General features: G+C 38.4%; 1 protein-coding gene across 1 annotated transcript; it reads left to right on the top strand.

Moving 5' to 3' along the window:
- Positions 1–14: 14 nt before the first annotated feature.
- LOC143109202 (uncharacterized) lies at positions 15–27,984 on the top strand. Its single transcript, XM_076271858.1, has 36 exons — positions 15–231; positions 608–748; positions 984–1,124; positions 1,352–1,492; positions 1,636–1,776; positions 2,153–2,293; positions 2,530–2,670; positions 2,898–3,038; positions 3,182–3,322; positions 3,699–3,839; positions 4,076–4,216; positions 4,399–4,539; positions 4,861–5,001; positions 5,129–5,278; positions 5,502–5,660; positions 5,944–6,084; positions 6,251–6,391; positions 7,328–7,468; positions 7,660–7,800; positions 8,737–8,877; positions 9,069–9,209; positions 9,530–9,670; positions 10,862–11,002; positions 13,425–13,531; positions 13,664–13,728; positions 13,816–13,952; positions 14,043–14,204; positions 16,117–16,329; positions 16,443–16,589; positions 16,699–16,880; positions 19,617–19,787; positions 24,687–26,045; positions 26,292–26,333; positions 26,459–26,518; positions 26,786–26,846; positions 27,032–27,984. The coding sequence occupies exons 1-36, from the start codon at positions 15–17 to the stop codon at positions 27,121–27,123; spliced, it is 6,144 nt and encodes a 2,047-aa protein (XP_076127973.1). The 3' UTR covers positions 27,124–27,984.
- Positions 27,985–28,000: the final 16 nt, after the last annotated feature.

Genomic DNA, 28,000 nt, shown 5'->3' with positions numbered 1-28,000 from the left:
GCGCACAGATTCAAATGCTCTTCCATCTGTGTACAGATGCTCTTCCACCCAAACTACATTTAAACCTGAATCCCAAATTTTCCTTTATAGATATCAATGAATGTGACACAGATCCATGTGGTCAAAATTCCACCTGCTCCAATACCATTGGCAGCTACAACTGTTCTTGCTGGAGAGGATACACTCCGACAAATACATCTCTGCCCATTAGTTCTACCAACCCTTGCATAGGTACGTAGGTTTTTCCTGAGACTTTTTTGTGATTTCTTTCCTTTTGAATGAAATTTCTAGCTATCATCATGGAATGAAAGCCAATCTATATTAGACAAATATTCTTGAAATGTCTCACATTAGAAGTAGATGAATGCTGTTTTGTTCTCATTAGTTTCATTAGTCATTTTCTCATTAGTTCTAGCAATCCATGCATCGGTACGTTTTTCCTGAGAATGTTTTGGGGATTTCTTTCCTTTTGAAAAGTAGGTCATTTGAGCATGTACCATGTTTATAGTCTCTTTTGAAAGAGTTTTCATTTATAGGGAGATTATTCACTCAATGAATTCTGCATATTTTTTTCTCCAAATAAATTAGAGATTATGTTCTCTTTCAGATTTTAACGAATGTGACACAGATCCATGTGGTCAAAATTCCACATGCTCCAACACGGTTGGCAGCTACAACTGTTCTTGCTGGAGAGGATACACCCCGACAAACACATCTCTGCCCATTAGTTCTAACAACCCATGCATAGGTACGTAGGTTTTTCCTGAGACTTTCTTTTGTGATTTTTTTGGTTTTGAATGAAAATATTATACATTTCTCTTCAGAAATGCCTGCAACCTCTCAAATCTGTCCAGTTTTATTAAGAGTGTTCTGATATCATGTTCTCTTCCAAGGTGTTTTTAAATGTGAAGTTATGAATTCCAAATGTTCCTTTATTCGTTCTTATGTCCTTTAAGATACTTTTTATGTTACTTTCCCTATAGACATCAATGAATGTGACTCTGATCCATGTGGTCAAAATTCCACCTGCTCCAACACAATTGGCAGCTACAACTGTTCTTGCTGGAGAGGATACACCCCGACAAACACATCTCTGCCCATTACTTCTACCAACCCATGCATAGGTACGTAGGTTTTTCCAGAGACTTTCTTTTGTGATTGTTTTTTGTTTTGAATGAAAATTTCTCTTCAGAAATGCCTGCAATCTCTCAAATCTGTCCAGTTTTATTAAGAGTGTTCTGCACTCATGTTGTTTTCCAAGTTGTTTTAAATGTGAAGTTATGAATTCCAAATGTTCCTTTATTCATTCTCATGTTCTTTAAGATAAGTTTCTATGTTACTTTCCTTATAGACATCAATGAATGTGACTCTGATCCATGTGGTCAAAATTCCACCTGCTCCAACACCATCGGCAGCTACAACTGTTCTTGCTGGAGAGGTTACACCCCGACAAACACATCTCTGACTATTAATAACATCAATCCATGCATAGGTGTGCTCATTTTGTTCTTTATATGTTAGTGGAACACCTTCCACATTGAATTTGCGCACAGATTCAAATGCTCTTCCATCTGTGTACAGATGCTCTTCCCCCCAAACTACATTTAAACCTGAATCCCAAATTTTCCTTTATAGATATCAATGAATGTGACACAGATCCATGTGGTCAAAATTCCACCTGCTCCAATACCATTGGCAGCTACAACTGTTCTTGCTGGAGAGGATACACTCCGACAAATACATCTCTGCCCATTAGTTCTACCAACCCTTGCATAGGTACGTAGGTTTTTCCTGAGACTTTTTTGTGATTTCTTTCCTTTTGAATGAAATTTCTAGCTATCATCATGGAATGAAAGCCAATCTATATTAGACAAATATTCTTGAAATGTCTCACATTAGAAGTAGATGAATGCGGTTTTGTTCTCATTAGTTTCATTAGTCATTTTCTCATTAGTTCTAGCAATCCATGCATCGGTACGTTTTTCCTGAGAATGTTTTGGGGATTTCTTTCCTTTTGAAAAGTAGGTCATTTGAGCATGTACCATGTTTATAGTCTCTTTGGAAAGAGTTTTCATATATAGGGAGATTATTCACTCAATGAATTCTGCATATTATTTTCTCCAAATAAATTAGAGATTATGTTCTCTTTCAGATTTTAACGAATGTGACACAGATCCATGTGGTCAAAATTCCACATGCTCCAACACGGTTGGCAGCTACAACTGTTCTTGCTGGAGAGGATACACCCCGACAAACACATCTCTGCCCATTAGTTCTAACAACCCATGCATAGGTACGTAGGTTTTTCCTGAGACTTTCTTTTGTGATTTTTTTGGTTTTGAATGAAAATATTATACATTTCTCTTCAGAAATGCCTGTAACCTCTCAAATCTGTCCAGTTTTATTAAGAGTGTTCTGATATCATGTTCTCTTCCAAGGTGTTTTTAAATGTGAAGTTATGAATTCCAAATGTTCCTTTATTCGTTCTTATGTCCTTTAAGATACGTTTTTATGTTACTTTCCCTATAGACATCAATGAATGTGACTCTGATCCATGTGGTCAAAATTCCACCTGCTCCAACACAATTGGCAGCTACAACTGTTCTTGCTGGAGAGGATACACCCCGACAAACACATCTCTGCCCATTACTTCTACCAACCCATGCATAGGTACGTAGGTTTTTCCAGAGACTTTCTTTTGTGATTGTTTTTTGTTTTGAATGAAAATTTCTCTTCAGAAATGCCTGCAATCTCTCAAATCTGTCCAGTTTTATTAAGAGTGTTCTGCACTCATGTTGTTTTCCAAGTTGTTTTAAATGTGAAGTTATGAATTCCAAATGTTCCTTTATTCATTCTCATGTCCTTTAAGATAAGTTTCTATGTTACTTTCCTTATAGACATCAATGAATGTGACTCTGATCCATGTGGTCAAAATTCCACCTGCTCCAACACCATCGGCAGCTACAACTGTTCTTGCTGGAGCGGTTACACCCCGACAAACACATCTCTGACTATTAATAACATCAATCCATGCATAGGTGTGCTCATTTTGTTCTTTATATGTTAGTGGAACACCTTCCACATTGAATTTGCGCACAGATTCAAATGCTCTTCCATCTGTGTACAGATGCTCTTCCCCCCAAACTACATTTAAACCTGAATCCCAAATTTTCCTTTATAGATATCAATGAATGTGACACAGATCCATGTGGTCAAAATTCCACCTGCTCCAATACCATTGGCAGCTACAACTGTTCTTGCTGGAGAGGATACACTCCGACAAATACATCTCTGCCCATTAGTTCTACCAACCCTTGCATAGGTACGTAGGTTTTTCCTGAGACTTTTTTGTGATTTCTTTCCTTTTGAATGAAATTTCTAGCTATCATCATGGAATGAAAGCCAATCTATATTAGACAAATATTCTTGAAATGTCTCACATTAGAAGTAGATGAATGCGGTTTTGTTCTCATTAGTTTCATTAGTCATTTTCTCATTAGTTCTAGCAATCCATGCATCGGTACGTTTTTCCTGAGAATGTTTTGGGGATTTCTTTCCTTTTGAAAAGTAGGTCATTTGAGCATGTACCATGTTTATAGTCTCTTTGGAAAGAGTTTTCATATATAGGGAGATTATTCACTCAATGAATTCTGCATATTATTTTCTCCAAATAAATTAGAGATTATGTTCTCTTTCAGATTTTAACGAATGTGACACAGATCCATGTGGTCAAAATTCCACATGCTCCAACACGGTTGGCAGCTACAACTGTTCTTGCTGGAGAGGATACACCCCGACAAACACATCTCTGCCCATTAGTTCTAACAACCCATGCATAGGTACGTAGGTTTTTCCTGAGACTTTCTTTTGTGATTTTTTTGGTTTTGAATGAAAATATTATACATTTCTCTTCAGAAATGCCTGCAACCTCTCAAATCTGTCCAGTTTTATTAAGAGTGTTCTGATATCATGTTCTCTTCCAAGGTGTTTTTAAATGTGAAGTTATGAATTCCAAATGTTCCTTTATTCGTACTTATGTCCTTTAAGATATGTTTTTATGTTACTTTCCCTATAGACATCAATGAATGTGACTCTGATCCATGTGGTCAAAATTCCACCTGCTCCAATACCATTGGCAGCTACAACTGCTCTTGCTGGAGCGGATACACTCCGACAAATACATCTCTGGCCATTAGTTCTAGCAATCCATGCATCGGTATGTAGGTTTTTCCTAAGACTTTTTTTGTGATTTCTTTCCTTTTGAAAAGTAGGTAATTTGAGCATGTACCGTGTTCATAGTCTCTTTTGAAATAATTTTCATATATAGGCAGATTATGCACTCAATCAATTCTGCATGTTATTTTCTCCAAATAAATTAGAGTTTTTTTTCTCTTATAGATGTAAATGAATGTGACTTTGATGCATGTGGTCTAAACTCCACCTGCTCCAACATCATTGGCAGCTACAACTGTTCTTGCTGGAGAGGATACAGACCAACAAACTCGTCTCTGCCTATTAGCAGCAGCAACCCCTGCATAGGTGTGTTCCTCACTTTGTATAATTTTCTCCTTTCACTTGTATTCTTAGTGGTGTTTAAAGAATTAGTTTGAGGTAAACACAACCTAGGGTCTATTGATGGCTATTGTGTGCACAAACTCTGCTTTTTATTTTTATTTTATTTTGTAGCTAGTTTTTTGCCTCATGTGCGTGTTTTTGTGTGTAAAACCTCTCTGGGACTATTGTAGGTAGCATAGTCATAGTCCCTCTGAAGAGGTATTGTATATAAAAGGATTATTTACTAAATGAATTCAGTATTTATTTATTTATTCAAATTAATTAGAGGTTATTTTTTCTTTATAGATATAAATGAATGTGACCTTGATCAATGTGGTCCAAACTCCACTTGCTCCAACACCATTGGCAGCTACAACTGCTCTTGCTCAGGAGGATACGCTCCAACAGTCATATCTCTGCCTATTAGCAGCAGCAACCCATGCATTGGTGTGTTAAGCAATATGACTCAAGGGAGAGTTGGGTCGGTAAAGGATATGCCCACAGCTGTGATTTGGTTGTTAAGCACAAAGTCAAAGAAAGAAACAGCTGCATTTTGCATTACCATCCCTTACAGGTCCTGCAGCACTGTACACATTTGAGTATGATATTGTGATGAGAACAGTAGATGCTGACCAACTAAAGATGGAGTTGTCTGAACTTGACCTTCCTCTCCCACTCGCAACAAGTGAAAAGATTGAGATCACTAACATCAATGTCACAACAGGTGAGAATAACATCAGATTGAAAATGCATTTTGTATTGACAAATGACATTACGTAAGTACGTACTTTACATATTATTCATATTATATTCACATAGTTGTATGTGCACCAGAAAGCCTCATGAAAGTTTCATTAACTGTATACAAATAATGAAATCAAGTTGCAGTGAGTCGTGCGTCTCCACAACCATAACATGATAGTACCTTATTGTCCATCGTCCATCAGTGTGTTACTCAAACACGAGTGGATATCGGTGTGTCTGTGAGGAGCAGTACGCCTGGCCCCATGACAGCTGTATCACTTATGGAGCCTGTGATGAGTTCAGCGAAGGCACCTGTGGATGTCTTAATGGTTTACCGACAAATGGACCGTTCTGCCAGAGAGGTTGGTTCATATACCCTTTAATTTACTTGAGCATTTGCACAGGTGTGGTACAGTATGCAAAGCCACAAAGGATTGAATTAAATTTAAAATTGAGTATGTCAGTAAAGATATGAGCAAGGCAAAAAACAGCCACACTTGCCACAAAAATGTTTTTGGGCCCTTTCAATCAGCCTGTGCATCCAGGTCAGAATATTTCATATATTTTCTACACACATATCTATGAATTGTTTGTTCTTACGTTAGTTTCCCAATCTGTTGTCCTTGTTTTTTTCACTGTTGATAGATGTAAACGAATGCGACTTTGATCCATGTGGTATGAACTCCACCTGTGCCAACACCATTGGCAGCTACAACTGTTCTTGCTGGAGAGGATACACCCCAACAAACACATCTTTGCCCATTAGCACCAGCAATCCATGCATAGGTATCTAGCTCTTTATTTTGATTTCATTGTGTAACTAATTTTTTGCCTCAAGTGTGTGTTTCTGTGTGTAAAGCCATGTCCCATATTCATAGTCCCTCTTAAAAGAGTTATTTACTAAATAAATTCTGTATTTTTACCCACATAAATTAGTTTTTTTCTCTTATAGATGTAAATGAATGTAACTTTGATGCATGTGGTCTAAACTCCACCTGCTCCAACATCATTGGCAGCTACAACTGCTCTTGCTTGGGAGGATACGCTCCAACAAACTCATCTCTGCCTATTAGCAGCAGCAACCCCTGCATAGGTGTGTTCCTAACTGTGTATAATTTTCTCTTTTCACTTGTATTTTAAGTGGTGTTTAAATAATTTGTTTGAGGTAAACACAACCTAGGGTCTATTGATGGTTAATAACGAGTTTGAAGTTTCGTTTGGTAGCCAAATTATATTAATCTGAGGAGTTTGGAGATAGACCGTTGTGATAAAAGACATGGAGCCACGTCAAATAGCTTTCTTCAAACCACTGGCAAGGCTCAAAATAGCCTTATACTCTACTTCAGTGGTAGTGTGGAGAGAATCCCTACAGACAAATTGAAGTATAGTAAACTTTGAAAGTGTACAAAGATGTTATAGTAAGGCCAGTAAATTAAGTCAGTGTAATTACATTCCTTCGTGTTCCTGTAGCTTCAATTCAGTGAGCGCGTTCAACTTCTAGCAGCGCTGCACATATATAGCTGAACGTGATGCATGTTTACAATGCAAACATGCGCCACGTTCAGACAAATCTGATCATTGTGCGCAATGGTGCAAGAAGTCGAACGTGACCCACTGATTTGAAGCTACCATTTTGAACCTTATCAGTGGTTTGAAAATAGTGATTTATTTTTTGTTTTAACATGACTCTATGCCCACTGCTAATGCAAACAATGGTCTAGCTTAAAACTGCTCAGATAAATGCAATTTTACTCCCAAATTAAGGTTTGAATTAAATATCATTCATAAATAGACTCTAGGTTGTTTTCACGCCAACCGTTATTTAAGAAATAATGACTTAAGGAGATGGGTCTCCTAGTCATCACAAAATCATAGACTGTGACTAGTCTGTGATTACACATTCTTGCATTTTCTGTAGATGTGAGAGGATGTGAGATTGTAGTCTTTCATAAATCTTTTAAAAATCTTCTGATGTATGTGTAGCATAAGTTTCCTAAATCTTTTACCCTTTTTTCCCCACTGTTGATAGATATAAATGAATGTGACTTTGATCCATGTGGTCCAAACTCTACCTGTGCCAACACCATTGGTAGCTACAACTGCTCTTGCTGGAGAGGTTACACCCCAGCAAACACATTTCTGTCGATTAACACCAGCAATCCATGCATAGGTCTCTAGCTCTTTATTTTGATTTCATTTTATAACTTTTTATGCCTTGTGTGTGTTTTTGTGTGCACAAACTGCTACTATGAACATGTACCATATTCATAGTCCCTATTAAAAGAGTTCTCATATAGGAGGATTATTTACTAAATATCTTCAGTACTTCCCAAATAAATTATGTTATTTTTTTCTTTATAGATATAAATGAATGTGACTTTGATCAGTGTGGTCCAAACTCCAACTGCTCCAACATCATTGGCAGCTACAACTGCTCTTGCTTGGGAGGATACGATCCAACAAACTCATCTCTGCCTATTAGCAGCAGCAACCCCTGCATAGGTGTGTTCCTAACTGTGTATAATTTTCTCTTTTCACTTGTATTTTAAGTGGTGTTTAAAGAATTAGTTTGAGGTAAACACAACCTAGGGTCTATTGATGGTTAATAACGAGTTTGAAGTTTCATTTGGTAGCCAAATTATATTAATCTGAGGAGTTTGGAGATAGACCGTTGTGATGGAAGACATGGAGCCACGTCAAATAGCTTTCTTCAAACCACTGGCAAGGCTCAAAATAGCCTTATACTCTACTTCAGTGGTAGTGTGGAGAGAATCCCTACAGACAAATTGAAGTATAGTAAACTTTGAAAGTGTACAAAGATGTTATAGTAAGGCCAGTAAATTAAGTCAGTGTAATTACATTCCTTCGTGTTCCTGTAGCTTCAAATCAGTGAGCGCGTTCAACTTCTAGCAGCGCTGCACATATATAGCTGAACGTGATGCATGTTTACAATGCAAACATGCGCCACGTTCAGACAAATCTGATCATTGTGCGCAATGGTGCAAGAAGTCGAACGTGACCCACTGATTTGAAGCTACCATTTTGAACCTTATCAGTGGTTTGAAAATAGTGATTTGTTTTTTGTTTTAACATGACTCTATGCCCACTGCTAATGCAAACAATGGTCTAGCTTAAAACTGCTCAGATAAATGCAATTTTACTCCCAAATTAAGGTTTGAATTAAATATCATTCATAAATAGACTCTAGGTTGTTTTCACGCCAACCGTTATTTAAGAAATAATGACTTAAGGAGATGGGTCTCCTAGTCATCGCAAAATCATAGACTGTGACTAGTCTGTGATTACACATTCTTGCATTTTCTGTAGATGTGAGAGGATGTGAGATTGTAGTCTTTCATAAATCTTTTAAAAATCTTCTGATGTATGTGTAGCATAAGTTTCCTAAATCTTTTACCCTTTTTTCCCCACTGTTGATAGATATAAATGAATGTGACTTTGATCCATGTGGTCCAAACTCTACCTGTGCCAACACCATTGGTAGCTACAACTGCTCTTGCTGGAGAGGTTACACCCCAGCAAACACATTTCTGTCGATTAACACCAGCAATCCATGCATAGGTCTCTAGCTCTTTATTTTGATTTCATTTTATAACTTTTTATGCCTTGTGTGTGTTTTTGTGTGCACAAACTGCTACTATGAACATGTACCATATTCATAGTCCCTATTAAAAGAGTTCTCATATAGGAGGATTATTTACTAAATATCTTCAGTACTTCCCAAATAAATTATGTTATTTTTTCCTTTATAGATATAAATGAATGTGACTTTGATCAGTGTGGTCCAAACTCCAACTGCTCCAACATCATTGGCAGCTACAACTGCTCTTGCTTGGGAGGATACGATCCAACAAACTCATCTCTGCCTATTAGCAGCAGCAACCCCTGCATAGGTGTGTTCCTAACTGTGTATAATTTTCTCTTTTCACTTGTATTCTTAGTGGTGTTTAAATAATTAGTTTGAGGTAAACACAACCTAGGGTCTATTGATGGCTATTGTGTGCACAAACTCTGCCTTTTATTTAGATTTTATTTTGTAGCTAGTTTTTTACCTCATGTGCGTGTTTTTGTGTGTAAAAACTCTCTGGGACTATTGTAGGTGGCATAGTCATAGTCCCTCTGAAGAGGTATTGTATATAAAAGGATTATTTACTAAATTAATTCAGTATTTATTTATTTATTCAAATTAATTAGAGGTTATTTTTTCTTCTAGACATTAATGAATGTGACTTTGATCGATGTGGTCCAAACTCCACCTGCTCCAACACCATTGGCAGCTACAACTGCTCTTGCTCAGGAGGATACGCTCCAACAGTCATATCTCTGCCTATTAGCAGCAGCAACCCCTGCATAGGTGTGTTCCTCACTGTGTATAATTTCCTATATTCTTAGTGATGTTTAAGCAATAAAGGCCAAGGGAGAGTTGGGTTGGTAAAGGATATACCCTCATCTGTTTGGCAGTAGGCACAAGGTCAAAGAAAGTTACCGTTGCATTTGGCAATACCATCCCTTATAGATCCTGCAGCACTGTACACATTTGAGTTTGATATTGTGATGAGAGAATAGATGCTGATCAACTAAAGATGGAGTTGTCTGAAATTGACGCTCCCACTTGCAACAAGTGAACACATTGAGATCACTGATCACTTTTTTTCTGACCATTATTGAATTGTTTTTTCGGTTGTTTATTGAATATTATTGTATTGTATTTTAATAAGCATACAGTAACAATAATTTAAGCATGGCAGCACTTTGCAGTTTTTTACAGATGAAAATGACAGGCCTAACAGTAGACATAACAGCTGCTTTGAGTTAAGGCTATGTTTAGCCTGATTGAATAACTTCATGATAGAGCTGACAAATGGTATGACTTTCCAAAAGCAGTCTCTGGTACAACCGACATCATGCTCTATCAGGCTGTACCTGGAGTGGCTAGAGTAGAATGCATTTCACTTGTGGTACTCTGAAACTGTCCTTAAATTCAGGACCTAGCAGTTGGATTTTTAACTTGTTTCGATTCGGTACCATGCAGTCGGAATTGTTGTTCGAGTTATTCAAAGGTATATGTTATAGTACAGTTAGGGTAGGGTAGACAGTCCAAAATGAAAGTGAGGGACTGCACCCACTAGTGCCCGTAGCAAGACACCTGCCAAGTTTGAAATTAATCGAACAAACAGTTTGAGAGATATGTGAATAACACAGACAGACAAACGTTTCTGTCATTAATAGACAGAAGGCAGATACATTTCTATCTGAAGACGTTCTGTCTATTTACAGAGGGAAATTCTAAGTACAGTTGAATCTGTAGTGATCAACCACCTATATGGATAAAAAAGCTTGGGATAGAATTGTTACTATACATGTACTGGTTACTGGAGTGCATATAAAATACAATATATACAAAAGCAGTGGATGATTATTTTTCTTCTTCTTTCAGTCATAACAACCCCTTTTCCATCAACAATGGTACCAACTGTGCTATCAACAACACCACCACCTACATCAAAATCACCAACATCACCACAACCAACGACACAAATATCAGAAACAACACCATTATCTCTGACAACAACAAAAGTAACAGAACCACCACCAACAACAACAACACCACCAACTACCACAACAACAACACCAACAACAACACCAACAACAACACCACAACCACCACCACCACCACCACCAACAGGTATGTGAGGGAGAAGAAGATATATTGAATGTTTGGACAAAACAATTTTCTACTATATGGTGGTACTTTTCAGCATTCCAGAGTGGTCAACATCCCACCTCTCTATAACAGAATGTAAGGCTATAAATATAACCGAACAGAAGACCTTAACCAGTGAGAAGTGATACTCGAATTACGTCGATCTGAGCCAATATCCAACCACCCTTTTACCGGATTTTTTCCAGTGTCTAGAAAGTTGTGAGAAAATAGTTCTTAAATAATTCTGGAGCCATCCTTCGAACCAGGTCCAGAGTGCAATGACACATGAAAGGGTTAACGTGTCGTGTTCTCCTTCAGAGAACTGAGGTTATATAAAACTTTATGTCTTTAAGTTGAGTTCAGTCAACATTAACCAATGGGAACACATAAACCACTGGTGATGATGGACAAGGAATTACTCAGACAGACTCACGGGGTGCGTTACACATGGCACGTTAGGAGTCGGAATGAAGCCGATGTCGTATCACAAGCAGAAGACTGACAGCGCTAGTGTCTGACTGTGGTGAGGCCATGATAACAACTCATAAGTAGCAGCTCGCTGAATTAATGAGCACTCGATAGAGTGCTACCTGGGGTACGCTACTGGAGGCGCTACGCATCCACACATGGATTGATGTGCGCTTGACAGTGCACTGCCAGAGGCGCATTACCGGAGGCGCTAGGCATTCGCACTTCAGACCCCTTCATGTGTGTGGTGCACATGATGGTAGTTGAGGATGCAGGTCAACAATATTGCACAAGCAGAATATTGACAAATGTTTGTGTCTGGCTGTGGTGGAGCCGTGATGCCTGATGAGTGTTAGCTGCTTGCTGGCACAGGATATAGGTATTTGCTGAAGTGTAGCTGAAGGCGGCGTTAATGCACGGAACTCAGCACCTAGGGAATCCGAGACTGGGTGTGTCGTGTGCACAGCTAGCGCAAGCAGTCATGATTTGTTTAAATGTTTTTTAATGATATGTATGATATATTTTTTCCATGGCTGCACGAAATGAACAGTGGGGGCTCCCAGACGTAGGTGGGGCACTCGCTAAGGCAGAGCCGAGAGTATTCGCCTTATTCATGCATTCATGTTTTAGCTTAGAAACCACCTTACATCGCTTATGGCACCTTTAAATGCCAATTGAGCTCCACAGTGGTGGGCAGTGAACACAGGTCCCTCTAGAGCATCGTTTTCCAACTTTGGGGTCGGGACACCATGTGGGGTCTCCTGAAATTCAAATGGGGTCGCCTGAGATACTGGGTATATTACACAATTGACCAGTACATTACATTAAATTAAATAAAAAAAGTATTAAAACCCCCATGATATCCAAGCTAAGTAACTAATCGGATCCTTCATTACAATCTGGCGTAAAAATAAATGTAGACATCCCGCATGAGGTGTTTGATTGAAGTAATAATGCTTGCTCAATGTTCCAAACAAAGTAGCAAAACAACCAGATGTGCAAACGATAGCCAAATGCCCAAATTAACAAACGCCATTTGGGGAAAATCAAAGGACCACTCTTGACTGGGTGTTACAGCAGAGACGTTGTGAATGATCGGGGTCGCCAACGTTTTGTGACATCAAAATAGGGTCACGTGGCAAAAAAGGCCAGGAACCCTTGTTTTAGAGGACATCGGGCCCTCAGGCCACCCTCATGAAATCTGTTTCTGACAGTGTGGTCAGAGACATTCACACCAAAGGCCTGCTGAAGGTGATTTGGTAGGGGGAAATAATTCCAGCTGTGAATGGGCTTCAACTCTCAGGCGGGTTGAAGTGCTTTGTTCTTAAAGGATCTTTGTGATCATTGAAGCGTGAAGAAAAGACTACTTTCTCGTGTTGTCCCCATATATAGGCACAGACTCTAGAAAAAAAAAAAACCTGAAAAGCATGGCTGGAGATTGGTTCAGATCGATGAGGTCATCTGAGATAGACTTCCCATTGGTTAACATAGAGTGAACTCAACTGAAAGAAAACTCAGTGAAGAAGGCCGTGAAATAGTCATGTATTTATTTGAGAGTGTAACCAGTAGTACTAGATAGATAGATAGATAGATAGATAAATAGATAGATAGATAGATCCCCAAGGGGAAATTCAAGGACTTAATGAAACCTAAAAAGTATGAATGAGGCTTTTGATTTATTTGTGCCAGTTTTTAGTGGAATAAAAACATAATTTATATAACAGTAGCACTGATTATGAGGTTTAGGTCTTGATGTGTGGTAATGTCATATGTTTGAGTCAGGAATAACACTATATGTTGGATGTAAAATACAAGTGATAACTAGTGAATATAATTTTCTGTGATGCCTTGCTCTGTAGTGAATGATTGCCATATTGTATTCAATGAAGCCAACCCTATAATCTCTAACGTTTAACTCTCTTTTCTTTATCTGCAGTTTCTACCATCAGGTTCTCTTTGACATTGAACCAAAACTATGATTTTCGCTTAGATAATACAGCATCTGTGTTATACAACACATATAGAAGTGATATTATATCTGCAGTGAGTACTTTTTTATAGTATTGCACACTATCAAAAAGCATTACCAGCCACATAATAATAGTATATTCATGGTTTGAATATTTGAAGAATATTTGCCACCCATATACATCACTACATGCTATTGTCACTTAGGTAGACATGAACTTTAGAAGATTACCAGGATACGAAGCTGATTCAGCAGATGTCACACGTTTCAGGTAATTGTTTGTGCAATGCAATATCAAACTTATTGTGTTCCTTGTTTTGAATTTCCATGTTTTAATTATGTTGTTCTGCCTCATCAGTCCAGGCAGTGTGATTGTAGACCTGTCCCTTAAGTTGACAGATCCAACCGTCAGTTTTCTGAGTGTAAGCAAAGGCATAATAGTGGAACTTAAGGCAAAAAATTACAAAATTGCTGATGACGCCTTCGTTGTAAGTGGTAAGTTATGTTAAAGATGTTTGTTTTTTTTAAATGTGAAAACAAATGTATTGTTGGATAAATACTTGCCCTGATGTTTTCTTTTCTTAGAGAGAACAAATTTGAAGGTGGGCAGTGGCCTCCTTTTTCCTCAGCAAAACATGGAGTTACAATGCAATGGAAGTGTAACTGAATGGAGATTTAAGGGGCAGACAATTCCTGACTCGTCAGGCAAAAATCAACTTAACAAAATAGTCTCCTCCTCTGACAATGGTAAGTTCTTGAACCAACAATCTGATTTGCATTTACACTTCACCTTTACTTCAACCTCTACTGATGCCACAGAAAACCAGCCTATGTATGCCTTTTGCTTTTCAATTGGGGAGTAGTAGTAATATAACAAAATGTTTTTTTGAAAGAACAAATTGGCAAAGACATAGAACCACCATTGCCATTTATGCCTATGCCACTCATATTCATGAAAAATTGTGCTAATCTATCCATCATTGCATTAAGCATTATTCAAAATGAAATGGGGCATTCCCAAATTTCTTAGATTGTAGGTTAGTTTCTTAACTCATCCTCTCTCTTTCTCTGCATGTGGCCTCACCTTACCTTTCCAAAAGTTTGTTTGTTTCAATTGGCTATAATTGAAACAAATTCAATTGTTTTTTGGTTGATAAATAAAAAAAATATATCACACCTTTTATGGTCCTATGTTGGCTTCTGGCACATCCATAGGCCTACAGTTTTAAATACAATACATACAATTTACAACAGTTTGTTGTTATTGTATTTACTTAATTCTCACATATGTAACAGGTTGACGTTGCATAAAAATGTATAATAAATTGTTGGAATAGAGTAGATGAACCCAAATTGGGATCTAAAGAAGAAGAAGAAGAAGAAGGTTACTCTGGCAGGCCAGCGAACCCTTCTTCTTTTTCGGTGAGCTTTTTTATGGCAGTTTGCAAACAGAGTGCATTACCACCATCTGCTGGACTGAGGTGTAATGGCAAGTGTACCCTGTAGCCTCGTTCTGGCCGCCCGGTAAATAAGGCGAATTGCGTTTGTGCCTATAATCCCCGCTCCAGCCAGGGAGATGGATCCCCCAGTGCCAGCTTTTTTCCTACCTCCCATTCTCGTGTGTGTTTGAGACCTCAGCACAGACACCTGCAGTGCAAAGTAGGGTAGCTTACCCACTCCCCATACAGGGATATTGACTGAGCGATATACTTGAACTGTTTAGCGCAAATGAAAGCTAAAAAGAAATACTCTACTTTTCTTTGTTGTTGTTGCAAACACTAGTGCCACCCTCGGTGGCTGCCCAAAGCCTAGGCTAGTCAAGTGCCCGTAAGAAAAACCACCCCTGATTTAGGATGTTGTAAAATAACAAAATTGTTGGACGTGTACATAGGTTAAACTATGCATGATTAGCTTTATTTTGTCCCTTATGCCTGTTTCATTCATCTGGATCATGAGGGAGGAATGAAACATTATGTCGTCAACCTTTTTCCCCAATTGGAATAACTATTTCTCTTATAGGCTATTATAATGGAGAAACACTAAGGTTAAGAAAATAAACCACATCCAGCATGAATTTGAACTTTTACTTAAAAAGAAATATATGAACAGTGTCTAACTTATTAGGCCAAGAACGTCCCCCCCCCCCGGGAGAAATGAGAAAGGAGTGTCTGTAGTCCCCTCTACAAAGATATGGGACTTCCTGTTGCCAATGATGCAAAATTACAATTTGTACAACATTGGCAACAGGAACTGCTGAAATCTGTATTTCTCCTGTCTCAGGGGAAAATGAGGGAATGATGCAAGACCATTCAAAATATGACTAGGTTTCTAACGATACAAAGCTTAATGCAAATGGTTGAAGTGTCCCTTTAAAGCAGAAAAGGTGGAGAACCCCTGATGTACTGTACATCACGAGTACTGTATTACATCAATTATAGCCAAGACAGTTTTGATAATGTTACATGCAATAAAAGGCAATGGTTTAAGCTAATCACTAGTCTGAGAGATTACAAATTATTAGAGCCCTCATCATATGAGCGTTGTTTTTGAGTATTGCATTTTTAAAAAATCTTAGTTTTTTAGTCAAATTATATAATGAACATTGGTTTATGATTGGAACTGACATTTTACAGTTACTGTGGGTTTTGTCTCCTTACAGGTCGATATGAGTGTGTATCAAGCAAAAACTCTCTGCCGTTTATTCGGTGGGAAAACATTGATGCAATACAACAATCACCAATAATTGAGACAAGTCGAAATAAAAGAATTGTGTGTCAAAATGAAGAACGGGTGACCCTGCTGTGTTGCTCAAACTCAGGTTATACCGTTAAGATGGTGAAGATGGATGACAAGGGTTATCTCAAGGAGCAAGGTGACTTTTCACTCAAAAGGCAGATGATCACATATTTAGTTTATATTTCATCATATTTACTTTTTGTCTTAATTATATGTTTTTGTAATATTATTATCTGAATCTTTCCTTAGGGATATCAAATTGCACGTATTCATACAGTATACAAAACTGTACAAATGGTCCAGGAGAAGCTCAACTCATCTGCAAAGTTGACAACCCAGCCTTGGATAGCTTTAGTTACAGTTCAAAAACCTTTACCTTAACTTTTCGAGCTGAAGGTAAGGTTTCTCCCTCTCCCCTCCATTCAGTATGCATATTGTATATCTTAACGCCCATGTCTATAAGATAGGGAAAATGAAATCAGTAAACCCTTTTTTTGACTTTCAGGGTTTGATTGTGATGATGAACAGTTCGGAGGTGGAGACAATGGTCAACCAGGAGAAGGGAACTGTGATGTAGATGAAGTTGGTACAGTTACAGCTGTATGCAATGGGACTACAGGTCAATGGGAGAACCCAGAAAGGAACTGTGTTTTGGTTGTGATCAGAGAGCTGGAAGAAGAATCTCTGGTAATATGCCTGTTTTATTCATTTCCATAAACCAATGATTATCTTTACGCAATTTTATTGTTTGCTTGGGTTTAATCTTTTTAAATTGCACCAAATTTATTTTCAACAATAACAACATTTCCTGACAGATGAAACTCTGCCATAAATATATTATCACCGAAATCACAAAATCAAAGATTTCATTAATCCTGGGCATATTGTATATTCACAGGGGAAATGCAAATTCATCAGCTATTATGATAATTATTACAACGGAAATCTTCATCCTTTTGGGGTATAGGCTAGCTTGTTTTTTCTTCTTCTTTTTGACTGATAACAAGTGCACAGAGACAATGGAGAATAGTTCTGAGGCTAATTAAAGCTGACCTGGTCACTGCTTTTGCCGTCTCTCTCCAGTTCCATATATCTGCAGGTACAAAACAGAACTAGGTCAATGGCAGCCATGTTGATGGGTTTGAATCGCAATTCCTAGAAAAAAGTGGCCCAATGTGGTCTGAATTCCAGTTATAGTTTGCATAATTCCAACTGCACACTTTTGATGTGGAGCTAGCATTGATGTTAAGTGATGAATTGGTTGGATGGACGTTAGGTCTACAGTCTGTAACAGGGGTGGGCAAACTTTTTGGATCAAGGGCCACATTGGGTTTTGAAAATTGGCAGGCAGGCCGTGGTTTGCCCACCCCTGGTCTATAATGGTAGAAATATACAAATACTCAAACAAAATAAGGAAATATTCTAAGGAAGGCAGGACATTAAAAATACATCTAACGTCAATATTACTGAAAAGATGACTAAAGACATTACAAAAGAATAAAAATGATGTTCCTTGCCCAATTATTATTTTGACTACAAAACATGTAATATTTTTTTTCTCAATATTTAGAAATACAAAGTCAAGTGCATATTGACATTGCATATATCAATATGCACTTGACTGTTGTATCCATCTGAGTGCATACACACTTCAGTCAGTTTTGACAGACCATGACCAGAGCATGTCAATGCAGTCTTACAGTAGGAAGAAAAGTTCAAGTGTTAGCTAAAATGTTAAAGTTTTTAAAGACATTTTTAATACATTTTGAATACCTCAACACCTCATCTTTGAACCATAGCCATAAGTGGCACACCTATAACTAAAATGGCCTGTGCCATAATGCCCAGTCTGTCCAATATTGTGATAATTCTGCACCATTATATTTCAACTTTATTGCCATATTGTGATACAGATCACATATTTGCATGATATTTTTGCCTGCACACAGGGTCCAAAATTTGCTCTGTCACTCACCAAATGTGAGTAAAAATATATGTTAAATCTGATGAAATTAAATCTGTTGCCATTGACAAATTGATGAAATAGGCCTACTAAAGTAAAATGGCTTGTCCATGAACATGCAATTTCCCATTTCGTTTGTTAGTTTATAGGCCGCAAAAGGACCTTCACGTAGCATTGACAAAATCTGAATATCTATAGTGCTGGGCGGTATACCGGTTCACACCGTAAACCGGTGTATATTTTCGTTATGATATGATTTTTTAATATACCGCCATACTGGTGTATTTGATTACACAACGTTTGGAACGCTGCGCCGCGCGACAGTGTTTCAGACGGGACTTTTTTCACACGCACGCATGGTGCCACTGCGAGGCATAGTGAGGGTAGGCCCAGAGAATGTCTAATAAGGGGAGAACTGCCACTCTCGGAAAACTTCCGGTTTCTGAACTGGTTGCAGTTCCTTCTGTGGTTCCACATGAGGGCGCTCGTCCACGAGTGCAGAATGCATGGAGGTCTATGGAGCGGTACCCCTCAAAATCCACTTTTCTCGGGATATAATTTTTTTTCAAGTCATTTGAATATTGTATTCGAAAGGGGAGGCATGGAAAATACACTTGGTTGAGTATTATATTTTTTAAAGTCACTTAATTGTTCTAAAAAGCCTTTCAAACGTGTCAATGACGTCACTCATTAGCACAATGCTAGCGTGTTATGGGCAACAACGACCCAACCTGTAAGAAAACAAAAGGACATAAGTACTCGTTCATTCAACTTTTGACCTATAACCCATGTTGAAGTTATACAAACTACAATCAAATCTGAGATTTGTCAACGACAATCAGGTGAAAGACAAATTTAGCCGTCTACCTCCATTGACTCCCATTCATTCTGCACTCATTGCGATCGCCCCCAGTGGAAATCTAGTGGAACTGCAACCAAAATTCGGTACAATGGGACTTAATACGGAGTGGCCAGGCTCTCCGTAGACGGGCTCTGGTAGGCCTAAACACAAAACGTTTTTCCCCTGAAGTATGACCCTTAAGGCTTAATTTCTCCTTAGGTAAGGGGTTTATTTAAGGGTGTTGCACAGAACACCTTAAATTGTTTCTTTAGGGAAAAACGTTAAGGGATACTGCATTGAAAGGGATTTACCAAAGATCCTTGATTACTAGCTCCGCTTTAACTCTCTCTGCATTACCGTCACGAAAATTCTATTTGATTGTTCAACAGCTGTAACTAGCTGGCTAGTAGGTGATGTCGTATAGTTAGCTATACAATATAAATAAATAAATAAATTCATGCGAACTTAAGCATACAAACTCTTTGGACAAATAATTAATTAAGATTGAGTACGGGCTTTCATTTTTGCCAAATTAACTTACTGCCATTTAATATAAAACCTTGAACATTTAATAGTTTGATTGTGTTATAATCTATCTCTCTCTCTTTCTAATTTCTAGACTCTGACAGCAACAACGCTACCTGGTTTTGTGGAACGATTAAGTAACATCACATTTCAAAATGGAGATCGGATAGCCAACTCCACATCAAATATTGGAAGCATTGTAACTATCCTGAATAATGTTGCAAACATTACACAGGACTTTACAATCAATGAGGATGTCATAGGGGTATGTACACTATAAATATCCTAATGATTAAAATGAAGGGTTATTGCACAGTACCAGATTACTAGTACTGAGTGAATGAAAGAGACACCTACTCAAGCAGGTATACACCATAGTCTCTATGCCTGGCAAACACAAAAATGTCTTTCTTAACATATAGCCTTCTAACCAAGGTCTTGTTACACATTTAGACATTTGCATTGCATCATTGTTTCAACTGAAATTATCAGGACAATGTACGCTTTCCAATAATCAAAACAATATGCTATTACACCGTGTCCTAACTGCATGCGATGAAAGCAAGCACTAGCCTTCATTACATTGTTTTCAATCGGAATCTCCTAACTGGATGCAACTGTGCAGCGCCACACTGGTACTGTGCAGCATCATAAGGCGCAACATTTTGAGCAAAACTTTTCTTGGATGCCCCGTTTTTTCTGCTATTTTGAACAAGAAATATAATGCAATAGAACAGCATATTTAATTTTCAGTGTGGACATGCCACAGATACCAACATGCAGTTAGGATACATTGTTAGAGTAAAGGGCTGTTCACACCAAGAACGATAACTATAATGATAACTGTAAAAATGTAATTGAATGATAACGTCCACATAAACTATAACGATAACGCAGAACTGGAAAAATCCAGCTTTAGCATTCACTTAAAGCTGCAGTTGGCAAGATTTTTTTGATCATATTCACTGAAACCGAGTCTATTCACTGTCTAATCAGAGCAGGGCTGTGTGACATCTGACTGTCGATCACAGTCTGGTGCACACTGACGAGCACAAACTCAATGAGAGGGTGCTAGGTGGTAGTGGGGGAGGGGCATGAGAGTTGTAAACATTAAAAACACAGATGATCGCACCAATTAGCTGTTCTACCTGTCTGAAGAATTGTGGTAAAACACCCTTGTACCCCGTGCGGAAAAAACACCCTTGCAACTTTGGGCCGACGGCCTCAGTGTCAGGAGGTATAACGAGTGTAGCAAATGGCTTTACTGCATTGAAATACACATGCACGCCAGGCACCGGCTAGAACAAGGTAGCGATAGAGTTTCTCAGACATTCGTCATGACGGAGCCAGCGTAAAAAAAGAAAAAAACGAGAAAACAGCGAAGAAATTGCCAATACTGCATAGTTTCTCTTAAACTTAATAGCAAAAAGTCACAGCACTCTCCAGACTTCTCTTTTTTTCTGTTTGAAATAAGCCTGCCTTTAAATAGGCCAGTCAATTGTCCAATCAGGACCTGGGCTAAACCAACTTAGAGGGGTTACTGATGGTCTGTACCAATATCCCTGACTGTAAATCTTCCCTAGTATACAAGGACACATAGATACACAAGACATAAACACATACACAACAACAAAATGAATACGAATACCTGAATACATCTCAACGTGCGCTCTAAAACATCTGGTTTAAATGGAGATGTAGATCATCACGGGTGTGTTAATAAATCTACATTGCGGCGAGTTGACACAAATTATTCACTTTGACGAATTTATGTAGTTTCGGTTACTTTACTTTGAGCCATGCTCTTCCTTACTTGAATCACCTTTGAAAATAGAGGATTGAAGTAGCCTATATGGGTGTTTGGGAATGAACGTTGACTCAGATGCTTTTTGAGACTTTGAGCAGAAATGTCCCAGCCCGGTGTTTAGGATGCATCATAGACAGGTTATCTTTCAGGTAGCCTATATATTTTCCATTAAAAAAACATTACGTAGCGAACGTGTTGTGGCTAACTCACTTAGCTCCTGTTAGTAGCCTAGGTTATGGTCATAAGCAAATGAGATGACAGTCGAAAGATACAATTAGTGCTGTTATCAATTTGCTTGGTAGCCTATAAACGCATTTATGGTTTTCTACAAATACATCAATAATCAAATTGGCCTCCATCACTCAACCATGATAACGGTAACATTATTTTACCCACGTTCTGCTATTGATAGGATTAACGTAGCCTACCTGCAGTAAAAAACAAGCATGTCCGATAAACATTCTCAGATTTATTTCGGCTTCAAGAGGAAATGGGAATTACATGTCATGCAGAAATCATCCTACCCTTAGACGTTCTCTGCGGTAAAACTACTGTACAGTCTTGTCCTTGTAGGAAGCGTAGTGTCTTTCCAACCCACTTTAGATTAACTTCCAAAAAAATTACGTCTCACTGCAACGAAGCGCCATCTAGTGGACAAACGACTACGTGACGCCAATACTGGAAATGCAGTCAAATTATTATTATGATGAATATTTGGTTTTCCTTTAATCCTACTGAATTTGTAATTATGTATCGGCCGTTCTAATTGCCGATACTGATGTATACGTGCCTGTGTGTGTGTGTGTGCGTGTGTATATGTGTGCACCACCATCTACAGGCCAATGAGTGTACAGTCACTAAATGTACACATAACTTAATTTTTTAGACCCCCCCCCATGGATGAAATTCTACGAAACTTGGCATACCCCCAGAGAATGTCAGGTTAATCATACACATAAAATGTGGTGCAGTTCTGAACGTCTTTACTGAAGAGAGGGGCGATTAAAGCAGAATGATATTGCATTTTCATTTTTTACCGGGGGGGTGCAAATCACAAATGAGTGATTATGGGCTAGGTTGATGTGGGCCCTTGAGACCAACATACCATAAAAATGTCTTCATCCTCGGTGCCACGGTTCAGGTAGTTATTTAGGAAAAACTGAATTTTTAGGTTTCGGGGGGCCAAGCGGGGACCAAACGAAAAATTTCCGTAAAAGTCTAGTGGGGCTACATACCCACCAAATTTCATGTGCCCCGGTGTTTCGGTGCCCCGGGTATCGTTGACCAAAATTTCAGGAAGTAGATGACGGGGGGAAAAAAAAAAAAACTTTGACAATCCCTATATGACCGCTTCGCTAGCTTCGCTAGCGGCGGTCATAATAAATGACACACTCACCAATGATATAGTTATCTGTATAGTTCAGATAAGCACATCAGTTTTATAGTACAATTATCATTCCTGGTGCGAAGACCTTAAAGCTCGCCTTTACTTTTAGTTGTGCTACGGGGGAAAGCATAAGCGTTAAAGGAACATGCCAACTTTTTGGGAAATTAGTAATGCTTATTTGCATTCTATCACAGAGTCAGATAACAGGATACATTTCTTCTCTGTGAGTGCAATAATCCAGTCTGACACGGCTGACGGAGGCTAGTTGGCATGTTCCTTAAAGTTCTGCCTCGATAATCAGTACTTTTTATGTTATTTCCCATGATTTCATCTACGTCTCAAGCATCATTGTATTAACACAAGACCATAAAGGAAAGTAGGAGAGAGGCCGCACTATGCATATATACTCTTTTATTTATGTATAACTATCCAGGCCAGCACTCTTAAAGTTTAAAAATAGACAAATTGAGTGAAGTCTGCTCCTATCCTCACTGATTAACACAAGACCAAACATGAATGTGTCACAGCATACATTTACAGAGATTTTAGAAGTGACTACCAAACCAGTTTCTGTTTTTGGAGTAATTGACTGTATGAAAATATTGCCCCCCTGTGTGGTTTGTTTGAGATGGGGGTGGCCATTTGGCTGCCTTGGTCCAAAGATCCTGGCCTCACATAAGCTATTCATGGGTTTCATCAGGTCCCTTCCGTAGAACATCAAGCACCATGCAGTCTTTATTAGAGATGCACCGATATGGAATTTTAGGGCCGATAACGATAACCGATATTTATTGGTTTGTTGTGGCCGATACCGATACGATAACCGATAAAATTACTCTTGAAAAAAAAATGTGAAAAGTGATTTGAGGAAAGCATTTAATAAGCATAATTTTATTGCAGTAATTTTACCTACCACCAAATGATGGACAGAACTCATAATAGTCCTCAATAGTACGGCAGTTAACAACATAACAGTAGCCTAGCCCTACAGTATGTGTGGCTCCTTTAAGTGAACCTGACGTCAGTAAATTGCGAGTGAGTGGCTAGAGAGTTTGAATCGTTTTCATTTAGGACTAAACGCTCATAAATGGCTCAGCTTGGAATAAGCTTCAGTATAGCGACCAAATCAGAGTTTGTGAGGGAAACTTAGGTTTAGTTTTAACTGCGGGTAACTGAATAAAGCTGCAACTCCTCAGACTGTATCTTATGTCCGTCTACTCTGTTGCGCACAACCTGCTGCAGCAGAAATGAAAGGCGTTCCGAAGGTTTTAATAACTTATTATGATGACCTGTCTGGAACTGAAGCACGAATGGTTAGCATATTTCTAGGTAATAATACAAAACCCAAGCTAAAGTAATGCAAATATAATACTAAAACACAACTTAGAACTAGGCCTACTTATGTACTCGTCCCATAACAAGTTTGTTTATTTGTTTCCCCAACCAGCACAAGACGGCTCTAGATAGGGCTGAGCTCCGCTCTGGTAAGGTTAAATGGCGGATCATTCACGAGAGGATTTTGAGATGCACAGATTCCCAAATGAACGCATATCCACAGATTTTGTTAGAGTGGTGAAATACATTCACACCGCTGACATTATATTGAAGAAAAAGTATAGCCAACCAAGCTCAAGTAGCTCAGTGTAGCCAGACGGACCTTACGTAGGCCTAAATGAGGACTTTAAAAAATATCGGCGCAAATTATCGGCCAGAATTCTGTTATCGGACCGATAATAATATTTTCATTTTTTCACTTATCGGCTAATCATATATCGGCCGCCGATATATCGTGCATCCCTAGACTTTATTCATAAACTAGGTACTTGATTTTAAGGGCAAGGGACCTGATGAAACCCATGAATAGGTTAACTGGTGTGACCTATTTCCAACTAATAAGCTAATTTCCCAAAAGTTGGCATGTTCCTTAAAGTTCTGCCTCTATAATCAGTACTTTTTATATTTTTTCCCAGAATTTCATCAACGTCTCAAGCGTCATTGTGTCCAATTCCACCTTTAATACCTGGGTTGAATTAAATGATGTCAACAAAACAACAAGGAATGTTAGTGCATCTTTCCTGGGCTCTATTGAAGTGATTGTGAGATCCCTGCAAGGGGACACATCTTTTGAAACAGGAACAGACATTATCCAGCTACGTCAAGCTTTTGTCAACAGCTCATACAATGAGACACTAGGCACAGATTCATCTGCTGCAATCTTCATCCCAGAGGAGGGGAACTTTACAATTACAACAATCACATTCTCTACCCTAAATAATGTCCTACCAGCCAGGAATAGTAGTGACAATGATAGCAGTTTATCCAACTCCATCAATGCAGCTGTTGTTCTAGTGCAAGTGAATGACACAATCAACAACATCTCGCTAAGCTTTGACCTTATAAATGAAACACTAGAAAATCCTCAGTGTGTCTTTTGGAACTTTGAGCTTTTTGATGGATTTGGTGGATGGGATTCATTTGGATGTGAGCTCATATCGTTCGAGAATAACACTGTCACTTGTGAATGCAACCACACAACATCCTTCTCAATTCTAATGTCACCATCCATTCCTCCTGGCATAAGATTGTTGCTGGATTTCATCACATACATTGGTGTGGGTATATCCCTTGCCAGCTTGATCATATGTCTTATCATTGAAGGAATCATATGGAAGAGCATGACCAGAAATGACACGTCTTACATGCGGCATGTCTGTGTGGTGAATGTTGCTGTGTCACTTCTGATTGCTGATATCTGGTTCATTATAGGAGCAGCTATATCAGACTATCAATCAGTAGCTGTCGGACCATGTACAGCAGCAACCTTTTTCATCCATTTATTTTACCTAGCGATGTTCTTCTGGATGTTGGTGTCTGCTCTACTGCTGTTTTATCGCACTGTCATGGTTCTCTCACAGATGAAGAGGTCAACAATGTTGGCAATTGCATTCAGCCTTGGCTATGGTGCCCCCCTCATAATCGCCGTGGTAACTGTTGCAGCAACTGCCGGAGGTGGAGGTTATATCCGAGAGGAAAATGTCTGCTGGCTCAACTGGAATAAGACTAAAGCACTTCTGGCTTTTGTGATTCCAGCACTGACCATTGTGGCCATAAACCTTCTAGTGATGATTGTTGTCCTCTTCAAAATGTTGAAAAGGGGTGTTGGAGACACAACGCAGAATAACGACAAACATGCCCTAGTGGTCATAGCGAGATGTGTCGCCATCTTAACCCCCCTCTTCGGCCTTACCTGGGGTTTTGGCATAGGCATCATGGCTGCGCCTGAAGCTGTAGGACTCCATGTTGTTTTTGCCGTTTTAAATTCATTACAGGTACCAACACAACACAATCTGACAATAGTAGTTATCCCAAATCATGATCAGTGTATATTGTTTAGCATAATTGATAAACCCATTGTTTTCATTTTCTAATTGATTTTGGAAAATCATGAATGTAGTAGTTTCCTAAACAAATCAAGCAGCTGATGTACAGTAGCACCACATTCAAGTTAACATCATTTTCATAATATGCAACTACAACTACACTTTAATAACATGATTGCACTTTTTATTTTAAAGGGTCTTTTCATTTTGGTCTTTGGAACACTACTGGATAGCAAGGTAAATGGTTTTACATGAAATGTATTGAGTATTTTACATTAAGTGTTTTTATTTTAACTTGATGCGGTGGACATGTTGATGTTTGGTGTACAGATCTACCTCAGTTTTCATTTTCTTCTATACAGATAAGGGAGGCCTTAGTAGGAAGACTAAAAAACCAAAGCTCTGGCTCGGGTGGCACAAGGGTAGGCATTCTTTGATAATTAATTTATCCATATTATATATTTTTTGTTTTAAATGTAGAGTTCCAGTGTGTGTGTTTAGGGATGGCATCCATTGTGTTGTGTTGTGTATACCAATTCTTGTATATTATGCTGTAAGTCATTTTACCAAATTGTTTTTTTCCTCATTATAAGATTAATAGCACTTGGTTAGATTTAATTTTTTGCAGTGTAATTCCTGAAGTAAAACTCCTTAAAACTGAGCCCTCTTTTTAACCCTTTATTCAATAGAGTACAAGTGCTGGGACATCATCGAACGTACTCGATTTCTTCAGAGGGATTCGAAGAAGAAGTAAGTTTCCTTTGTTGAAACAATTTGGTTTGTATGTCTTCCAGAGTTGGATATTGATAATTTTCCACTCAATAATTTGTGCATTAGTCTCAGGCCATTTGACATGGGAATAGTTTAGTGTAACAGTTTGGACTGTGACCAATATTTATTTGCCAGCTTTAATCTTTGATTGCTTTCTTTTTCAGATGTGTACAATGTCTCAGGAGGACCTGTTGTCAACTCAGGATCTGGGACTTCAAGCAGTTACAGCGCTGTCGACTTCTCTGGGAACACTTAATGAAAACCTTAAAACCATGGTGTGAACTATGGGGGAGCCAGGGGGAACTCAGCTCCCTCTTGATGAGACAATGGAAAGACATGGAACATTTTGGTTGTCTCTAAAAGTGTTATTGATGTGCTGTTTGCCATGTGTTTCTAGTTTCCTGTATTGTCATTATCATCATCAGGGTCAGGCGTAAAATCAGGGTATTTTAAAGTACAATTCATGCATTTGGACGATTTTATTGTTAGTTGACTTAAAGATAGGCTAGGAGACGAAACAAGGAGCGATAAGAATAGATAGAGAAAAAAGAACAGTATTTTGAGATCTTAAACTGGACTTATTTCCCCGCTGCGAAAAAGGGTCCCTTATGAAAACACAGGTGAGATCTCATTTGAAATGTTGCTTTTCTATGGCCATTACCATAAGACATGACAAATCAAAAACAAGGAAACTTACTGACAAAATTGGGTTTTACAAATATATTTTAGCAGTGTAAACAATTTAAGAGCAACAACACAGTTTTAACTAAAGCTGTTTTTTTATTTTAACTTCTGGAAACTTGAATCTTGAGAAGCACAATATCTTGTGTAGTATACTTGTGTTTCCATTCAGGTAATGGATGCATTATTGCCATTGTTATTGCCATTCCCTATAGACCTTTTTCACACTTCCGCATTTTCACATCAATGCAGTGTAACAGAACTTCCGGTTACCATAGCGGCAGATGATAGATGTGGGCTGGCAGTTTTCATAACATTTATCCGCATTTCTCTAACAGATTTCTATTCTTCTTGCTGTATATACAAAAATCTAGTTTATTATTAAAATGACATGGTTGCTGTCAAAATTTGCCGCTGTTAGTTTGAACACATTTTCGAAATATCTTTTTTTT

The sequence above is a fragment of the Alosa pseudoharengus genome, unplaced genomic scaffold, assembly GCF_046254945.1.
Source record: "Alosa pseudoharengus isolate Yale_2024_CS ecotype anadromous, Long Island Sound unplaced genomic scaffold, YU_APseudo_1.1 YU_APseudo_1.1_scf_7, whole genome shotgun sequence".
In the NCBI taxonomy this organism is placed as follows: domain Eukaryota; kingdom Metazoa; phylum Chordata; class Actinopteri; order Clupeiformes; family Clupeidae; genus Alosa; species Alosa pseudoharengus.
Note: the sequence above shows the minus strand (reverse complement) of the source record. Positions and strands in the feature narration are given on the sequence as shown.